Raw genomic sequence first — 17,444 nt, 5'->3', positions numbered from 1 at the left:
AATCAAGCAGTTCAGTTTGGTGGTTTGATGGCTTGTGATCATCCATCTTCCTCTTGATTATATTCCAGAGGTTTTTAATTTAATAAAATTAATTTATTTCTGTTTTTACCCCATTCTCAAACATATTAAAAGGGCAAAATACCAAGTCCTGATTTATATGAATTCCCCCATCACTAGTAATGCTGCCAACACTAGGAGGGTGTGGACAAGAGCATACCTCCTCTGATACTTGTAAAGTTTTCCAACTTCTGCTGATGCAGCATCACTGGGTATCATCACAGTGCACTCAGAGGAAATCTGTACAGGTATCTGTTTGCATTATATGTTCCCTCAAATATTGTGACAAAGTGCAATACAGACATTAGAAATAAAATGTGTTTATTTTGAATATTTCAAATACAAAATACTATATAATACAACTTCTGAACAATATACACACAAAAGTCATGTAACACAAAAAGATATAAACCAATCTTTACAACATTAAGGGTCTTTTCACACACAGAGATCCAGACCCGAGTCCAAACCAGGGTTCATGTGTTTGCTACATTCAATTCCGTACATTTATTTTTGGTCCAGTTAGTTTTGGTTTCACACTGCAGTTTACTGACTACAGAGCTACATAGTAAATGAATAGTAAAGTGATCCAGATTATTAAGAAACACATAATGAATCATGTAGTAACTTAAAAGTGTTAAACAAACCAAAATACTCTGTGAAGAAGCATTTAGATGCTCTTATCTGAGGCTGGTAACTCTGATGAACTTATCCTGTACAACAGAGGAAACTCCTACTCTTCCTTTCCTGAGGCATTCCTGATGAGAGCCAGTTTTATCATTTTTCAATGCTTTTGATGGTCTTTGCTGCAACTGCACTTGAGGATACTTTCTTGAAAGTTATTGAAAGGTTTCAGATTGACCGACCTTCATTTCTTAAATATTTTTTAAATTCTTTATTTAGTTGAGTAGTTCTTGCTTCTCATAATCTGGATTAGAACATTACTCAAATATTCACTATTCACTGTATACCTGTAACTCTACCTTTTCACTACTTTACTTTAACTGATGCTCTCAAACACTTTATTAAGAGACAAGAAATTCAAGTAATTAACTCTTGATGAGTTCAGCACAGCTGTTAACTGAAAGAACTGAATTCCAGGTGACTCTACCACATAAAACTGACTGAGAAAATCCAGCAGAGATAAATAAAAGCTGTCTAATCTAAGCAAGAGTTGCTACTATGAAGAATTTTAAATATAAAACATATATTATGGTTTGTTTAACACTTTTTTGTTTATTAAATAATTCCATATGTTCTTCCTTCATAGTTCGGATGACTTTAGTATTAATCTACAATGCAGAACATTTTATAACAATAAAAAAACAGTGAATTTCGAATTTAAGGTGTGCCTAAAGTTTTGACTGGTAGTGTGCTTCACATTGATTGGTTTGTATTATTCTGTCAGCTCTGCAAGTTGCTTTTCCAGGTGTTCCAGGTGTCAAAATAAATCAAAGCCTCTCTGACAGAATTCGACTCTCCTTTGGTAAATTGGTCAAATAAAAGAAAGGTGTAATTTTTAAGTGGTCTCTTGTGTTTTTCCATTAATCTACAGTTACGGTAGATACAGAAATCAGTAAATATAAGTCAGTAGATACGAAAAAAAAAAAAAAAAAAAACGCGCCTGCACGACAAAGGAAGTCAGATTTTCAGCTTCTTTTTTATCTTCTATTGTTTCAAGGCTCCCTGTTATTGGTCCAACCTTTAAACCTTCAAACCTTCAAACGCTGTAGAAAAGAGTTTTCACACTGTGGACAAACCAGTTCAGGGTTCAGTAGATCCAGACGAGAACATCTCTATTGGTTCACGACTCCTTACACACCTGCTGTTTTGGTTTGGACCAAACGGAAAAAAGTCTGAAAGTCTGCACCCAACAATGCAGGTGTAAAAAATGCATAATTTTTAAGTAAAAAGTACTTTATAACAATGCCAGTTTTGAACTAAATGCAGCTGATATACTGTGTACTGTTGTGTACAGTGTTGTGCCACTGCAGGACTAACTACAGTGATTATGAAGCAGATATTCAGGACAGCTGATTAAAGTGGAGTCTGATGCTGTATCGGTGTTATAAGTTACTGCAGGACAGTGCAGAGTAACCGATGACTGCGGCTGATAGTCCGAGTCCATCTGAATAGGCAGGCTGTCGCAGGTCTGGAGGACCCGGCTGTTGGGGTTCTGTACCTGAGGACGGTATCCTAACGCTGCGTAAGCTGGTTCAGTCAGGGGCAGGTTGTAGGTGGGGTTCTGAATGCCTGGATTTGGGACGTTGGTGTAAGAAGAGTCGAGGATGATGAGAGAGGCGGTTTTAGAACAGCGAGAGCTTTTCTGAGAGGAGTCTTTGGGCATGAGCTCCACATCTTCAGGCTCTTTCTGGATCTTCAGCGGCACGACCTGCAGACTCGCCTGTGGGTTTTTCGACATGAGCATCTCTTTTTCTGAAAGCAGCACCTTATCAATCACGAGGTAGAGCTGAGACCCCTGCAATATAAACACAAACACAAATAAACATAAATTCAGGTACTTTAGGTCATTAACTCCATTAACCCATTAACATTAACTAAAGAAAAAGCAATAGAGTAAGTGTTCTTTTATAAAAAAAAAAGTTTATTCATTTTAACCCGCCTGTTATGTTCATTTGTCAGAAACAACAATGGTGTTCCCTGGAGCTTGTTTAATTATCCAAAAGATGACTGAAGCAAAAAAAAAAGCAGTGTGAATAATTTATAACTCCATTACTAATTATTCTATCAATATTTAGTGCAACCGTGTTCCTATACCTGGTTCAATAAGGATAATTCACTCATTTTTCTCAAAAAATACATGTTTAAACTTTAACTATGTATATTACTAGTGATGCCCCAACACCAGGAGGGTAAAGGCTAGCACACGCCTCCTCCGATACATATGAATTCAGACTCCACCTCTTTTTGAACTGCAGCTGATGCAGCATTACCGAGTAGCATCACAGCGCTAACGCTCGGAGGAAAGCGCAGCGACTCGGTTCTAATACATCAGCTCACAGACGCAGCCTTGTGCTGATCCACATCAACCTAGGAGTGATGAGAGGAAATAGTGCCATCTACTGCACCCATCCAGAGAGAGAGCAAGACTAATTGTGCTCTCTCAGGGCTCTGGCAGCTGATGACAAGCTGCATGACCGGGATTCAAACCAGTGAGCCTCACTGATTACTCACCTTCGTCAGCCATCGCTCTGAAAGCTGTGGTTTAGGAATATCTGGATACAGTTTGGACTTTAACCTGGTGGGATTAGCCATAAAAAAAAGAAAATTAGGCTTTACTTAATGCATATTTACAAATGTACATTTTTTTCTTATTAGGTTCATAAGAAACAGTATAGATAATGAGTATAAAAATGGCTCATACCATTCCCTCTTGGTGCTGCACAGGGCGATGAGGGTGATGATGAAGGCCACTGTAGCCAGCGCTGTGAGAATGCTGATCACCAGAATGTACGCTGCAGATACAGGAAGTGTTATTTATATAATCAGTCACACACAGAGTAATCACCCCTGATTCATATTTATGGAATGTCTGTTGTTGTGTATGAAGACCAGGGCCTGACTACACAATGCACCAGGCACAATAACAAGAAAAGCACATAGGATCATTTTGTAGTTCTATAATTACAGATTGTAGTCCTGTATTGAATCCAGCTGAAATCTGATTGGCTTTTAAAGTGCCCCTGTCCTATCACTCATCTATCCTTTCTATCTATTCAGTGTGATTAAAGCTTATATAGGAAAGACTGTTTTTGAAAAAAAAAAAAAGAAAAGTAAAATGCTTAAAAAAATTAATGAAATTTTGGATTTTCTCACATGCTGTGTGTGTTTGAGAGTATTTTTATATGTACAGTAAAAATGCATGTAAATTTAGTAAGGAGAATTTTTTACGGAGTTATAGTTTATAGCATTATAGTTCAATAGTTTATGGAGTTTATGGAGAGGTGTTGCAAAAAAAAATAAAATCTGTAATCAAAATAGCAGAATATATACAAACAAAAGCAAAAACATTAAAGCAGAAGCAAACAAGAGATTCCAGAATAAAAAAAAAGACTTTAGCAGCAAAATCCACAAAATTCAACAGAAAATCCACAAAAACAAAAAGAATTTAAGCAAAGACTGGCCAAATCCATACGCAAATAATCTATTTTTTAATGGAGTTATAGTTTATAGTATTATAGTACAAAAGTCTGTTCCAAAAGTTTTACACAAAAATATAAAATTTGTAATCAAAACAGAAGAATATTTACAAACAGAAGCAAAAACACTGAAGCAGAAGGAAATGAGAGATTCCAGAAAAAAAGACTTTTGCAGCAAAATCTACAAAAATCCACAGAAAATCCACAAAAACACCAAAAATTAAAGCAAAGGCTTGCAAAATCCAAACGCAAATAAACACTGACAAAGTAGTAACCGAGTGCATTTAAAAAAACATATATATATTTAAAATATTTTTGAAATATATGTTTTGAATGTGCAACATACACTATTTCCTTTTAATTCTTAAAATTATGATTACAGTTTTTATTTTTTGTTTGCACAAAATTAAAACCATAGATTTTGAACATGGTTTCACTGGTTAAATAATACTTGAATATTGTGGCCCCTTGACGCCCCTTACTCAGAAAAATCCTAGACCTGCCACTGTCCTGCAGTGCAGAGAAAAAGGCCCACCACCCAAATAATAATAAAAATAATAATAATAATAATTATTATAATAATAATAATAGCTGCTCTGTGGTGGTTTTCTCTCCTGTAAGGTTCTGTATATTAAAGAACAGGGCTAAAGGAGGAGAATTAAAAGGTTTACAGAGAAACAGATAAAGAACTCAGTACCAAGGGCGTAGGAGCGGGTCTGATATTGGGGGGGACACATTTGCTAATATGAACCAAAGCCCACCCAATAGTTTCCTAGAAAAACATTTGCGGAATTACTTTTAATCATAAATAATCCTTTTTTTCTGTATTCTGTATTTACTATTAGTTACATCCAAATAAAGGTAACATTTACTGTTGCTAGAAAAAATTATACGTGAAAGGTCTGAATTATATACATATATGACAAAAACTGATCAGTTATCAGCTAATATTTAAAATAATATAACAGATTTGTTTATTATTATTATTAATTATGTATTGTATGTTGTATATTTACATTTTCCTCAAACTGACTAGCATTGTGTCCCACACTTTTAATTGTTTCTAATGAAAGCACTTCGTATGATGGTGTCCTTTTATGAAAAAGAATGTAACTTTACGTTTCATAGGGATTTTTGTCAGAAGTTAATATAAATGTTAGACGTCAGGACATGTGTTCTTACTGTAAACTACAAACGAACAGAAGTCAGATTAGATCAGTGTTTCTTAACCCTGTTCTTACATATTCTATTGCATACTCCCACTGTTCTGCATATTGTAGAGCTTCCTCTGCTTTAAATGCACATAATAAAGTAAGTATGATGTGTCTAATACACTGCTGGACATACATAATGATTGATTTATGATCCATAGGGGGCTAAGAGATTTTAACAGGTAAACTCAGTAAAGGGCTGTTTATTAGCTAATCAGTTGGATCTGGTGGAAAACACAATTTTAAGGGCAGTGATCAGGGTTAAGAAACTGCTTTAAACTACCAACATTACCCAGTGTTGTCCTAAATTCTGTCTATCCCCTACATCCAGCTTCTAGCTGACTGAGTTATCTAAATGAATGAAAATTAAATAGTTATTAGCTAGTCAGGTACAGGGTAAGCTGAACATTATATAGTTTTGTTTTTCTTAAACTAAGCTAATTCCGAAGTTAAGCTAACTGACTGTAACAGGCTGTATTTTATTAAGCGCAGAGTTGGTTTATTAAGCGCAGAGTTGCGCGCTCCGCAAAACCAGCAAGCTGATTGGCTGTTTCTATTGAGAGGCGGAACTTAATTCCTGAACAGGCTCCGTGATTAGCGTTAAGAGATTTCCCATTTACTCAGCGGTCACCTGTCTCCTCATTAATAGTACAGCTGATCTGAGCGAAATTATTTTATTTTTGGGGGGGACAAATCCACCTTTTTCTAATATTGGGTGGGACATGTCCCACCCATCCCCCCCCGTTCCTACGCCAATGCTCAGTACTACTGTAATTATAGAACTACAAAGTGCTCCTATATGATCAGTAGACAAAGGCTGTAGAAACAAGGAGATGGTTATAATGTTATGCTTGGTCGGTGCAAGTATATGTTTTTACTTACCCTGTAAACTGACATTTCGTGTGATTGTAATTTCAGGACCCTCTCCTGCAGATGTGAAGGCCTTCACTTTGAAAGTATAATCACCAGCACGAAGATTCGACAGCTTGCACACTCGTTCTGATGTCTCTAAAGGTGGGACAAAATATAACGGTTATGTGTAAACTGGTCAGTGAGTAATGCAGGCAATACTCATCAATATTAAGTGTAGGGTCATCACAATTATTACATTATCATATATACTGTAGATTTACTGTATGATATATTAAAATTATCTCAGTAATTTTTGCTTAAGTGATGACCTGGATATCGGCCATTATGTTTACATGCATGTTTCATATGAATGAACTTTGTATGAACCAGGAGTTAACCAGTCGTGCAATTACTAATGCACTCCAGACTGTGACAAATGAAAAAATATATATATACAGCTCCCAAACTAAACTTATTTTTAAATAAAACATTTTTAGCGCTTTAAAATATGCTTCCATTATTATGCTATAATATGTTTTTTTGCCTGGCCAATAAAAGGTAACCCCATGGATTTAACTAAACAAACAGGTAAGAGCCTCCCATTGGATAATTCCTGCAGAAGTAAATATGTTTCAGCTTGCAACAAGTTATTTTACCCTAACTGATACAGTGAGTAGCTTCTCATTGGTTAAACAACCACGTGGAAAGACACAGTGATCCTGTGCTCGTGGAAAAAAGGTTCATCTGTTTCAGAAGGGTCAAATTATTTGCATGCATCAATAATAATGCTATAATAATCTAAAGAAATTGCTGAAACTACAGTGGAAGGACAGTGGAGAACCTCAATCTTTATCAACAAGGAATGTGGTTGGAAAGAAATATTGAATGATGGTGATCGATTGGTGAAATAAATCAAATGGCAGTAAAATAGCACTAGAACTTAGGGATAAGTTTAATAGTGAAAGTAAGAGCATTACCACACGCACAATGCAGTGAGGGACTAAACAGCTGTGTAGCTTTAAGAAAACCACTTAACAGTGAAGCTAACCAGCAAAAACAGCTTCAGTTTGCCCTAACACTTTTATCCCAACAGGAATCGAGACACCCTAACGTTAAACGTGAACATACAAAACAGAGGAATAAGTCTAAGTGGTAGGGCTAAGCAGAGAAATGGGATTGGGCCTTGTTCTGCATATAAAAAAAACCTGAAACCTATAAAGAACATAAATAATCTTACCCTGAACAGAAGTGTCAGAACGCTCATTTCCATCCCCAGTGTTTCTGGCAGTGTAATACACTTTATATCCCAGAATAACCCCGTTCTGCTGCTCTTCAGGCACATCTTCCCAGGAAAGCATGACATCAGAGCCCTGCAGATCTGCTTTTAGACCCTGAACTGTTCCTGATGGAGCTGAAACAGGAAGAGTGAGGGCAGAGAGCAGAGGAAGAGGAGGGGAAATTAAGCATGGAACATGGAGCACGGGGACAGGATACAGAGAAAAACATGCTGCAATAAAAAACTCACTTCTGTTTTTACAACTCATATGAGCTTTCAGGCTCATAAACACATTTATAAATATACTTTATTTACACAAATAGGGTATTAAAACTTTCTTGCTTATAATAGCTAAATGCATTATTTAGAATGAAAGATTTGGATATAATGTTTAGTTATACAGCTCTAAAAAGAATATTATAAAATCATTTTAACTCTTTTAATTCATTTTGCATGTATTTATATATCCACCTGTATTGCAAGGTGGTTGCTAGGTGGTGGCTATGGTGTTGACAAGTGGTCAGAAAATGGTTGCTTTAGTTTCTAAGTTGGTTTCTATGGTATACCAGGTGGTTGCTGTGGTATTGATAAGGTGTTACTATGTGTATGCTTTAGTTTAGTCACTAGATGGTTGCTTTATGTTCCAAGGTGGATGCTATGGTATCCCAGGTGGTTGCTGTGGTATCCCAGGTGGTTGCTGTGGTGTTGATAAGTGATCACGAGATGGTTGCTTTATTTTCCAAGGTGGTTGCTATGGTATCCCTGGTGGTTGCTGTGGTACATTACATTACATTGCATTATTCTATGTTGCTGCTTTAGTTTCTAAGTTGGTTCCTGTGGTATCCCAGGTGGTTGTTTTGGTGCTGATAAGTGGTCACTAGGTGGTTTTAAGGTGTTTCTATGTGGCTGCTTCAGTTTCCAAGTTGGTTGCTGTGCTATTAATAAAGTGTTACTACGTGGCTGCTTTAGTTTCCAAGTTGGTTCCTGTGTTATCCCTGGTGGTTGCTGATAAGTGGTCATTAGGTTGTACTAATGGGTTACTATGTGGTTGCTTTATTTTCCAAGGTGGTTGCTATGGTATCCCAAGTGGTTGCTGTGGTATTGATAAGGTGTTACGGTGTGGCTGCTTTAGTTTACAAGTTGGTGTTGGAGCTGTATATTGGGAGTCCTGACCTCAACCTGACATAAACACACTCCTAAACCTTGTTTATAGCTTTAGAGTTTTTTTAGGGTATGGCGACAGCATATTAAACTCTATGGATTAAGAATGGGATGTCACTCAAATCTCAAGTTCATATGCATGAATGCATGAGGCAGACAAGCGAATATGTTTGGCAATAAAAAAGTAGAACCTATTATGTTTGAAGATAAATCTACAGGAAGACAGATCGCTCCAAAAACAATGAGTTTAAACAGCCTTCAGAGGTCTGAACAGCTTCCTGTGCTTCCTACTCAATCAGCACGCATTGTTTAAGAGGGTGTACCGCTCTGAGAAAAACAGGACACGCTGCACCTTATCAAGGTTAAAAGGCTTTGATTGCTTACGCAGCTCTTTCGCGTAGCCGCTTCTCCTCTCCAGCAGCTGCGGAGCTCCTGAGGTGCAGGCGTAGACCGAGAGCGTGTACTTCACCCCGCTCTCCAGACCTGTGGTCATGAAACAAGATTGCACAGTATGAGATAAACACATCTCACGTCAGAGCTGTCTGTCTGAGGAGGATTACATGACTTTTCATATCAACACACTGTGGAGGGTAGAAATATTTCAGGTGTTTATGGAGAATTTCTGTAGGTCCAGTCTTTAAGGAATTTAAACACAGTTATTATGGAAAATGAAATTCGCATCTCTATAAAAATTCTTTCATGCTTCCCTCTGCTGAGAATTTTTATGAAGATTCGGTTTTCATTTTCCAGCAGGAATTGGCACACTGCCCAATGTGAGGCTTGGAAAGTGCTGCTCTGCTACGGAAACCCATTCCATGAGTTTCTCTAAGCTCTACTGTTTTTAAGCTAATCGGAAAAACACAAAGTTTGGAGCAAATACTCCCAAATTATATCATGTAGTAAATTAAAAACGGACAAAATTGGAGATATTTGTTCTTTCCTTATTGGACAGCGATAATTTGCTATGCAGAAATCATGTCACATCAAAAATCAGCTTAACAGCCATAATATAATATATTATATAATTATTATATAATATAATAATAATAATATAATATAAACCATAACCAGTTTCCAAAATTTAATTTTAATGCTGTAAACAGTAAATCAACTAATAAAAAACAATAAGGTAATATTCATAGGATGTGATATTAGTTAATTTTGCATTATTATTTTAAAATGTGAGATAACACTAAATGACACTGTATATCTACATTGATGAACTAAAGTGTGTTCAGGTAAATTTATGGCGTATTGCTATCTTGGCAACAGAAAACACAGGTGCACCACTGACTGAATACAAACTAGACAGACGTCAACAGTCAGACGTTCATTGCTATCTTGGCAATGCAGGTGTCCCACTTATTACACATACACACAAGGTCACGCAGTAGTGCACAAACCCAACTTTTAACAAGCAATTCAGTTTCCACGTCCAGGTAGCTGTGCAGTCTAAATAGCAATCCACCAAAATTAAAACGCACCTGGCTCTTAAAGGGAATGTGACACAAGTGAAACACTGATTGGTTTATTTCACATTACGCCCAAAATACACACCCACGATTAATTAAGAGAGTACATGACTTTTGAGTGTTTTGAGCTGCGCAAGGTGTACTTTTCCCGTCATTACGATAGCAAAGACACACAGACACGCCCTAAATCAAGCTGCACAGTGCACGGTTGATGACTCACCTATAGGTTGCTTACAACTGGTCAATTTGACAGAACAGGAAACACTGGTTTAGATATGTGTTGTGAAGGTGGAATATGGAGCTAGAGTTCAATTCATCCATTATAGATTTTAAGTATTACTGTTCCTCTCCCAAAATTACAAGGAAGTACTAGCATTTGATTTTTAAAAATCATGATTAATCACACAATATTGTTGTTATAAATACAATCACTTTTTGACAATCCAACAGTGATTATTGTATTTACATTTAATACCATTTTTACTATTAAGAAGAAGAAAAGGAAAGAAGAACTGTTATTAATTACGATTAATCACAGAATTCTGTTGTGATTATTCTGATTGTTTTTTTAACACCAATAATATGAACACTTTACAATATTTTTCTTATGAACTGACCTAAGTCAACTGTAGCATAGGGGACTTTAGTCTTCGTCCAGTTCACAGCGCACATCTCTGCTCTGTATGTTGGAAACCAGTCCACCACATAGCCACAGCTGGAATAAGGGCTTGGCTCCCAGGAGACGTTAAAAACACTGTTATATCCACTGATGGGAGAGGTGATATCATTATCTGTAGAAAAAGAAATAAAAAGATCCAAAGATCAAGATTAAGCTATAATCCCATTCTGTACAATCAGAGCAGGAGATTAAAGTGGTGTAAGTCTGGACTGGTACCTGATCCCAGGCTGGGGATGATGATGGTGGAGGGAGGAGAGATATATTTAGAGTTTCTGGTGGAGATGGAGATGGAGGTATCTCTCTCTGAACTTCCTGAGATGAGTTGATGACAGCTCTCGTTCGGGGCTTTGCTGATTGGCTCTCTGGTGGCATCAGAGGGGCTTCCTACACGCAGCTCATACCCTTTAATAATCCCATTACTTTGCTCCACAGTTGGATGCTGTGAATTGAAGAAACAGTTAAAGGTTTAAATTAAAGCAGCAATCCATAAGATTGTTTCTTTTCTATTTAAAGTTGTCTAATATAAAGCTCTGGGAAAAAAAGAAGAGAGCACCTAAAAATTATGAGTTTCTTTGATTTTGCCAAATTGAAAACCTCTGGAATATAATCAAGAGCAAGATGGATGATCACAAGCCATCAAACCACCAAACTGAACTGCTTGAATTTTTGCACCAGGAGTAAAGCAGCATAAAGTTATCCAAAAGCAGTGTGTAAGACTGGTGGAGGAGAACATGATGCCAAGATGTATGAAAAGTGTACAATTTTACTGTAATTCCACTTTTGAGGTGCAGAAATTAAAAACTACAAATTGGTGAAAAACTATGAAAGCTAAAGTATGCCACACTGATCTGTGGAATTTGTGGGCGGGACTTCCTGATGAGTGCCAGTTTCATTATTATTTTATCCCTGTTTCTGATGGTCTTTGCACATGGTCTGCACCTGAGGATACTTTCAAATTTCTTGAAATGTTTCAGATTAACTGACCTTCATTTCTTAAAATATTTTTTTCTTTGTTTAGTTGAGTAGTTGTTGCTTCTCATAATCTGGATTAGAACATTACTCAAATATTCACTATTCACTGTATACCTGTAACTCTACCTCTTCACTCCTTTACTTTAACTGATGCTCTCAAACACTTTATTAAGAGACAAGAAATTCAAGTAATTAACTCTTGATGAGTTCAGCACAGCTGTTAACTGAAAGCCTGAATTCCAGGTGACTCGACCTCATAAAGCTGACTGAAAAATTTAAGCAGAGATGTGCAAAATTGATCATCTAAACAAGAGGAGCTACTTTTGAAGAATCTAAAATCTAAAACATATCCTGGTTTGTTTAACACTTTTTTGTGTACTAAATAATTCCATTATATTTAGCATTAATCTACAATACAGAACATTTTAAAATAATCAAAAAACACTGAATTTAAGATGTGTTCAAACTTTTGACTGCTGCTGTATCTGATTTTGTTATAAGGAACAGCACATGCACTTACTTTCCATATAATGTAAGTTTGCCTATCAAGAACTTGCATCCACACGTCTACGGCTTCTGGAACTGAGGAGAAACAGAGAGTTGGGTAATTAAAATGGTTTAATTCTGACATGAAAAATAAAATAATACCCAAAAAATATACAAATACTGACACTGACATGCCAGAAGTCATGGGACAGGAACTAGGTTATGTCCTATGAAAGCTAAAGTATGCCACACTGATCTGTGGAATTTGTGGGCGGGACTTCCTGCATTGAATGTGGATGTGATTTCTATGCAAGGACAATTAGAGCCAGATGCCACCAGTAACGATCATTACCCTCCCTTGCACTGTCAGTTAGTCATCAGTCGTCCCCTTAAGTGGCAATTCGTGATCAATTTGCATACTGCTATCCCATGACTTCTGGCATGCCATTGTAAAAATGCTGTTTAAATGATATAACTTTTTTAAATATCAAATATTATTATTATTATTACTACTAATACTAGGGGTGGGCGATATGGCACTAAAATAATATCACAATATTCATGGTATTTCCGTGATAACGATACTTTTTCGCGATAAATTTTATGACAAAACACTGAATAAAAAATAAAATATTTCAAAAATACACTACTGCAACAAAATGAAAAATATATATATATAATATTGCATATGATATAATATGGCACACCCCTAACTGACATATTACATTTTTTTTAAATAATTGTATCAGATTTGTAACAGAAGTCATGTTTTTGATCCAGAATGTCATGATACTAATAATACTGCACAATATAATTGGGAAATGAGAACAGTGTGAATTTTTCTTTTGCTAAAAACAGTAAAAAAGTAGCATCCTGATGTGATAATTAGGGGTGGGTGATATGGCACCATATTTCAGGGTATAATATCGTTCACCATATTCAAAAATGTTGTCGATATTATTGCATACAATATGATATGGCACAACCCTAATTACTACTGCTACTTCTATATTTTGCCATCCATGGAAGTCATTTAAATAGTTTAAGCTGATTTTATCTTTTAGCCATAAACAATATGAAATACTACACAAACAGTCATAAAGCAAGTGTTATAAAATATCAATATAACCATAAAAACACTTGTTAAACAGAGGCAGGAATAATAAAAATCTACATCGCATCTTTGTAAAGCATGATTACAGAGGTATTATATATATATAAGAATATGTTATATAATGTGAAATATTTGTATGCTCACTGTCTTCCTCTGTAGTTAAACTGATGATGTTGCTCCAGTCACCCCACTCATAAAAATGATCCCGCGAGCCACAGCGCACACGAGCTGTATAATCCCTAAAGGGCTGCAGGTCTGATAACAGCGCTGACTGGAGTCCGAATCCATCAAATGTTTTCTGTGGGAGAAATGCACACAAACTGACTTTACAACTATAATAAAAAGGTCTATTAATTTTTTAACTATTTAACCAAAACAGTGGATTGCAAAAGTATTCATCCTCCTTGAATTTGTCACATTTTGCCACCTTACAACCACTACATTAATGCTGATGTCAGTAAGATTTAGAGCCCTCTCTGGTGAGAATGGGTAATTGCACAGAGCATGTGGAAGAATCATTTTAAACTGGGCGGGTGTGATGCGGTATGGAAGTAAAACAGTGTCACCAGACTTTGAATTTTAAAAGCACTTGAATTTTTAGCACTGAATTATTTTACATTGAATTATTGCATGTGATTTTTTTGCCTCTGAATTAAACACTTTAATTTTTCAGTATATCATTTTCACTTATTTTATTTTAATGTAAAAAAATTCAAAAGCAAAAATTCAAGTTTTAAAAAATTCAATTAAAATAAATTCAGGTTGCTCAAATTCGACCTGTCAAATTCGACTGCTAAAATACAACGCTCAAAATTCGCTGTCAACATCCGGGACACACAGGATGAGCAATCGATTCAGTCTTCAATCGAGCCAACAACCAGCCAATCACATCACGCTCCGAAGATCACGTGACAGGTAGCGCCTCACGGCCAGCAGTAAGGCAGAGAGCCGCTCAACGCGAGTCACAGCCCCCTCCGCTGCTGCTCTCGAGTAGGTGAGTGTAAAACAGCTGAAAACAGGGCATTTACCTCACCACTGTGGCCATGTAATATCACTTAAACGGTGTAGAAATCATCACTTTAACCACGGTTTGCTCTGTGGTTTGTAAACATATTAAATTAAGATAGATATCCAGATATACCTTGTTAAACTAACTAACTAAATAAATAAAGCTCCTCTGTTCATTTCAGAAAGAGCTTCAAACACGAACACTAGATCAATTATTTATAAATACAGCCAGACTCTGTGGAAGATAATTACTACTGTAGAATCTGAGATAGTAACTTAGTTAGCTAAATTATAGCTACCTATCTTGCTAGTTAGCTGTGGGACTGTGCGATTATAGACAAGATACTACCTAGTTAGCGGTTTGTTTAGCAATACCTTATTTACACTTTGCTGCAAAGTATGTTGCTTAGTGTACTGGCCACTGTCTAAATAAATATATTGAGCTATATTACACTTACTGTACCCCTCTCAGGCTGGTCCAAATTTTGAGCGTTGTATTTTAGCAGTCGAATTTGAGCAACCTGAATTTTTAAACTTGAATTTTTGCTTTTGAATTTTTTTACATTAAAATAAAATAAGTGAAAATGATATACTGAAAAATTAAAGTGCAAAAAAAATCACATGCAATAATTCAATGTAAAATAATTCAGTGCTAAAAATTCAAGTGCTTTTAAAATTCAAAATCTGGTGACACTGTTTTACTTCCATAATGCGGTCTCCTTTCAGAGCTGATGAATCAGACTTCACTCCTTCGTTTCTTTGGTTTTACTATGGGTGAATGGAGAAGCTACTGAGCTCTGAGTTTCCTCTTCTGAAGTCTCCATTGCTTCACCAGCCGCTCGCGTTCAGTAAAACTGAGCCGGATCCTCTTTTAGAGGCTGTACGTGTGACGTAAGTACGTAAAGACGCGTGACATGGCCAGAAGAACACTAAAAAGCGAAAAGCGACCCCTGTTTTTAGAATTAATATATTATTAGGCTTATTAGGGATGAACGTTCCAGCAGACTGGTACCATTAAACACAATATTTTGTAGCTTCTCCACTCAGAAATGCTTCTGCTTTCAGGTTAGAAACAAAATAATACAGACTGCCGCTTTAAACGTATTTAATTAGGATTTTAAGTGATAGACCAACACAAAGTAGCACATAATTGTGAAGTAGAACAAAATGAAACTGCTTATTAGAGCCACCTTTTGCTGCAGTTACAGCTGCAAGTCTTTTGAGATTTGTCTCTACCAGATTTGTGCATCTAGAGACTGAGATATTTGCCCCATCTTTCTTTACAAAACAGCTCAAGCTCAGCCAGGTTGAATAAAGAATGTCTGTAAACAGCTCAAACATTTTCATGTCTTGCCACAGAAGCTCAAAGAGATTTAGATCAGGACTTAAATACTGAATATTCTTTGATCTAAACCATTCCAGTGTAGCTCTGGCTGTATGTTTAGGGTCATCGTCTTGCTGGAAGGTCTCAAGCCTCAAGTCTTTTGCAGTCTTTAACAGGTTTCTTCCAGCATTGCCCTGTATTAAGCTCCATCCATCTTCCCTTCTTCATCCAGCTTCCCTGTCCCTACCACCCTGTCACCACGTGAAAATCGCTGTTCACAGACGTTCTCTATCCAACCTGGCTGAGCTCGAGTTGTTTTACAAATAAGAATGAGCAAAAATCTCAGTCTCTAGATGCGCAAAGCTGGTGCAGACAAACCCCAAAGGAATTGCAGCTGTAATTGCAGCAAAAGGTGGCTGTACTCAGTATTGATATTTTGGTATGATTTTTGGTTAAAAATTTCATTTTTGTTCCACAATTATATCATACTTTGTGTTGATCTATCACTGAAAATCTCCATTTAATAAAGTACATTTAAGTCTGTGGTTGTAAGGTGATAAAGTGTGAAAAGTTTCAAGGGGTATGAATACTTTTGCAAGCCACTGTAGATATTACTTGTCTGATCTTCTTATTTTAGCTAAACGAATAAAAATCATATAAATCAGTTAATTATGTTAATAAATCAGGACAATAAGACTCACCTCAATAATGTGGTGATTGAGCTCCACTTGGCAAATCATTGGAAAAGAATTTAAAAGTTTGTTGCTCCAATTCCATGTAAGTGTGGCATTCCTTGCATTGACCGAAACTGCATTAGCAAACTCAGGTGCTCCGAGATGAACTACAGAAAGTGATGTTGTAAAATTCAAAATTAATATCTTATTAATAAATGTAATAATAGTAAATATAAAACAGATTTAATATTAAACATTAATATTGAGTAGATTGTACTGCTCTAAACAATGGGCCTCATTTATCATTATATTATTTAAGAATTTTCTAAAAGCCTATAAACTACGCTTTTGTTCTTAATGGCTTTATTTTTTTCTCCTTACATTACTTTTACTTTTATAGTTTAAGTCTTTTTGAATCCAGTATTTTTTAAACACTTTTACTTAAAGAGTAAAAAGCTTGAATTGATTCTTCACTTCTACATGTACCACTTTAAAATAATAATATAACTCCTTTATATAGGGTTTATAAATAGTCTATGAGGTTTATGAGTTTATTCATGGTTAATAATTAGGTTGTAAATACTTTATAAACCATTAATAAGTAGTTACAACATATAAAACATATCATACTTTGTTTTTTTATCAGTCAGTATTAACATATCTAATACAATAATATAGAAAAAAATCAGTTTAGTTATTTAATGTTATTTTATGTAAATATACATACAATAATATTATTATTGGATAAATTATTATTTTGGGAAGTTAAAGTTAATATGACATATGTATTAACAGATAGTTTAATGCTGGCTGATGGGAGATCTGAGCTTTAACAGTATGAATGAATATGGAATTAATATTTGGCAAAGAATAGGCCACTTTTTTGTCCTTTCTATGTATATGTTGTAACTGTTCAAATATAATAGTTTATAAATAAATAGTTTATAAAGTATTTACAACCTAATTATTAACATTAATAAACTCCTATATAAACTATT

At 35.7% G+C, this 17,444-nt stretch overlaps 1 protein-coding gene across 2 annotated transcripts in view; it reads right to left on the bottom strand.

Annotated features, from left to right (window-relative positions):
• Positions 1 to 361: 361 nt before the first annotated feature.
• Positions 362 to 17,444, bottom strand: part of lifrb (LIF receptor subunit alpha b) — a 32,357-nt gene continuing 15,274 nt past the window's right edge. For both annotated transcript variants that reach the window (XM_022675947.2, XM_022675948.2), the window contains exons 8-18: positions 16,474 to 16,613; positions 13,585 to 13,738; positions 12,361 to 12,422; positions 11,085 to 11,307; positions 10,807 to 10,980; positions 9,102 to 9,200; positions 7,518 to 7,691; positions 6,311 to 6,436; positions 3,443 to 3,533; positions 3,253 to 3,316; positions 362 to 2,536 (exon numbers count right to left, since the gene is read on the bottom strand). In XM_022675947.2, the coding sequence (XP_022531668.2) occupies positions 2,054 to 2,536; positions 3,253 to 3,316; positions 3,443 to 3,533; positions 6,311 to 6,436; positions 7,518 to 7,691; positions 9,102 to 9,200; positions 10,807 to 10,980; positions 11,085 to 11,307; positions 12,361 to 12,422; positions 13,585 to 13,738; positions 16,474 to 16,613 (1,790 nt within the window). In that variant the 3' untranslated portion in view covers positions 362 to 2,053. The remainder of the gene's footprint in view (positions 2,537 to 3,252; positions 3,317 to 3,442; positions 3,534 to 6,310; positions 6,437 to 7,517; positions 7,692 to 9,101; positions 9,201 to 10,806; positions 10,981 to 11,084; positions 11,308 to 12,360; positions 12,423 to 13,584; positions 13,739 to 16,473; positions 16,614 to 17,444) is intronic.

This window comes from Astyanax mexicanus, chromosome 17 (assembly GCF_023375975.1).
Source record: "Astyanax mexicanus isolate ESR-SI-001 chromosome 17, AstMex3_surface, whole genome shotgun sequence".
Lineage (NCBI taxonomy): Eukaryota > Metazoa > Chordata > Actinopteri > Characiformes > Acestrorhamphidae > Astyanax > Astyanax mexicanus.
The sequence above is the reverse complement of the archived record's forward strand: the minus strand, read 5'-3'. Positions and strand labels throughout refer to the sequence as shown.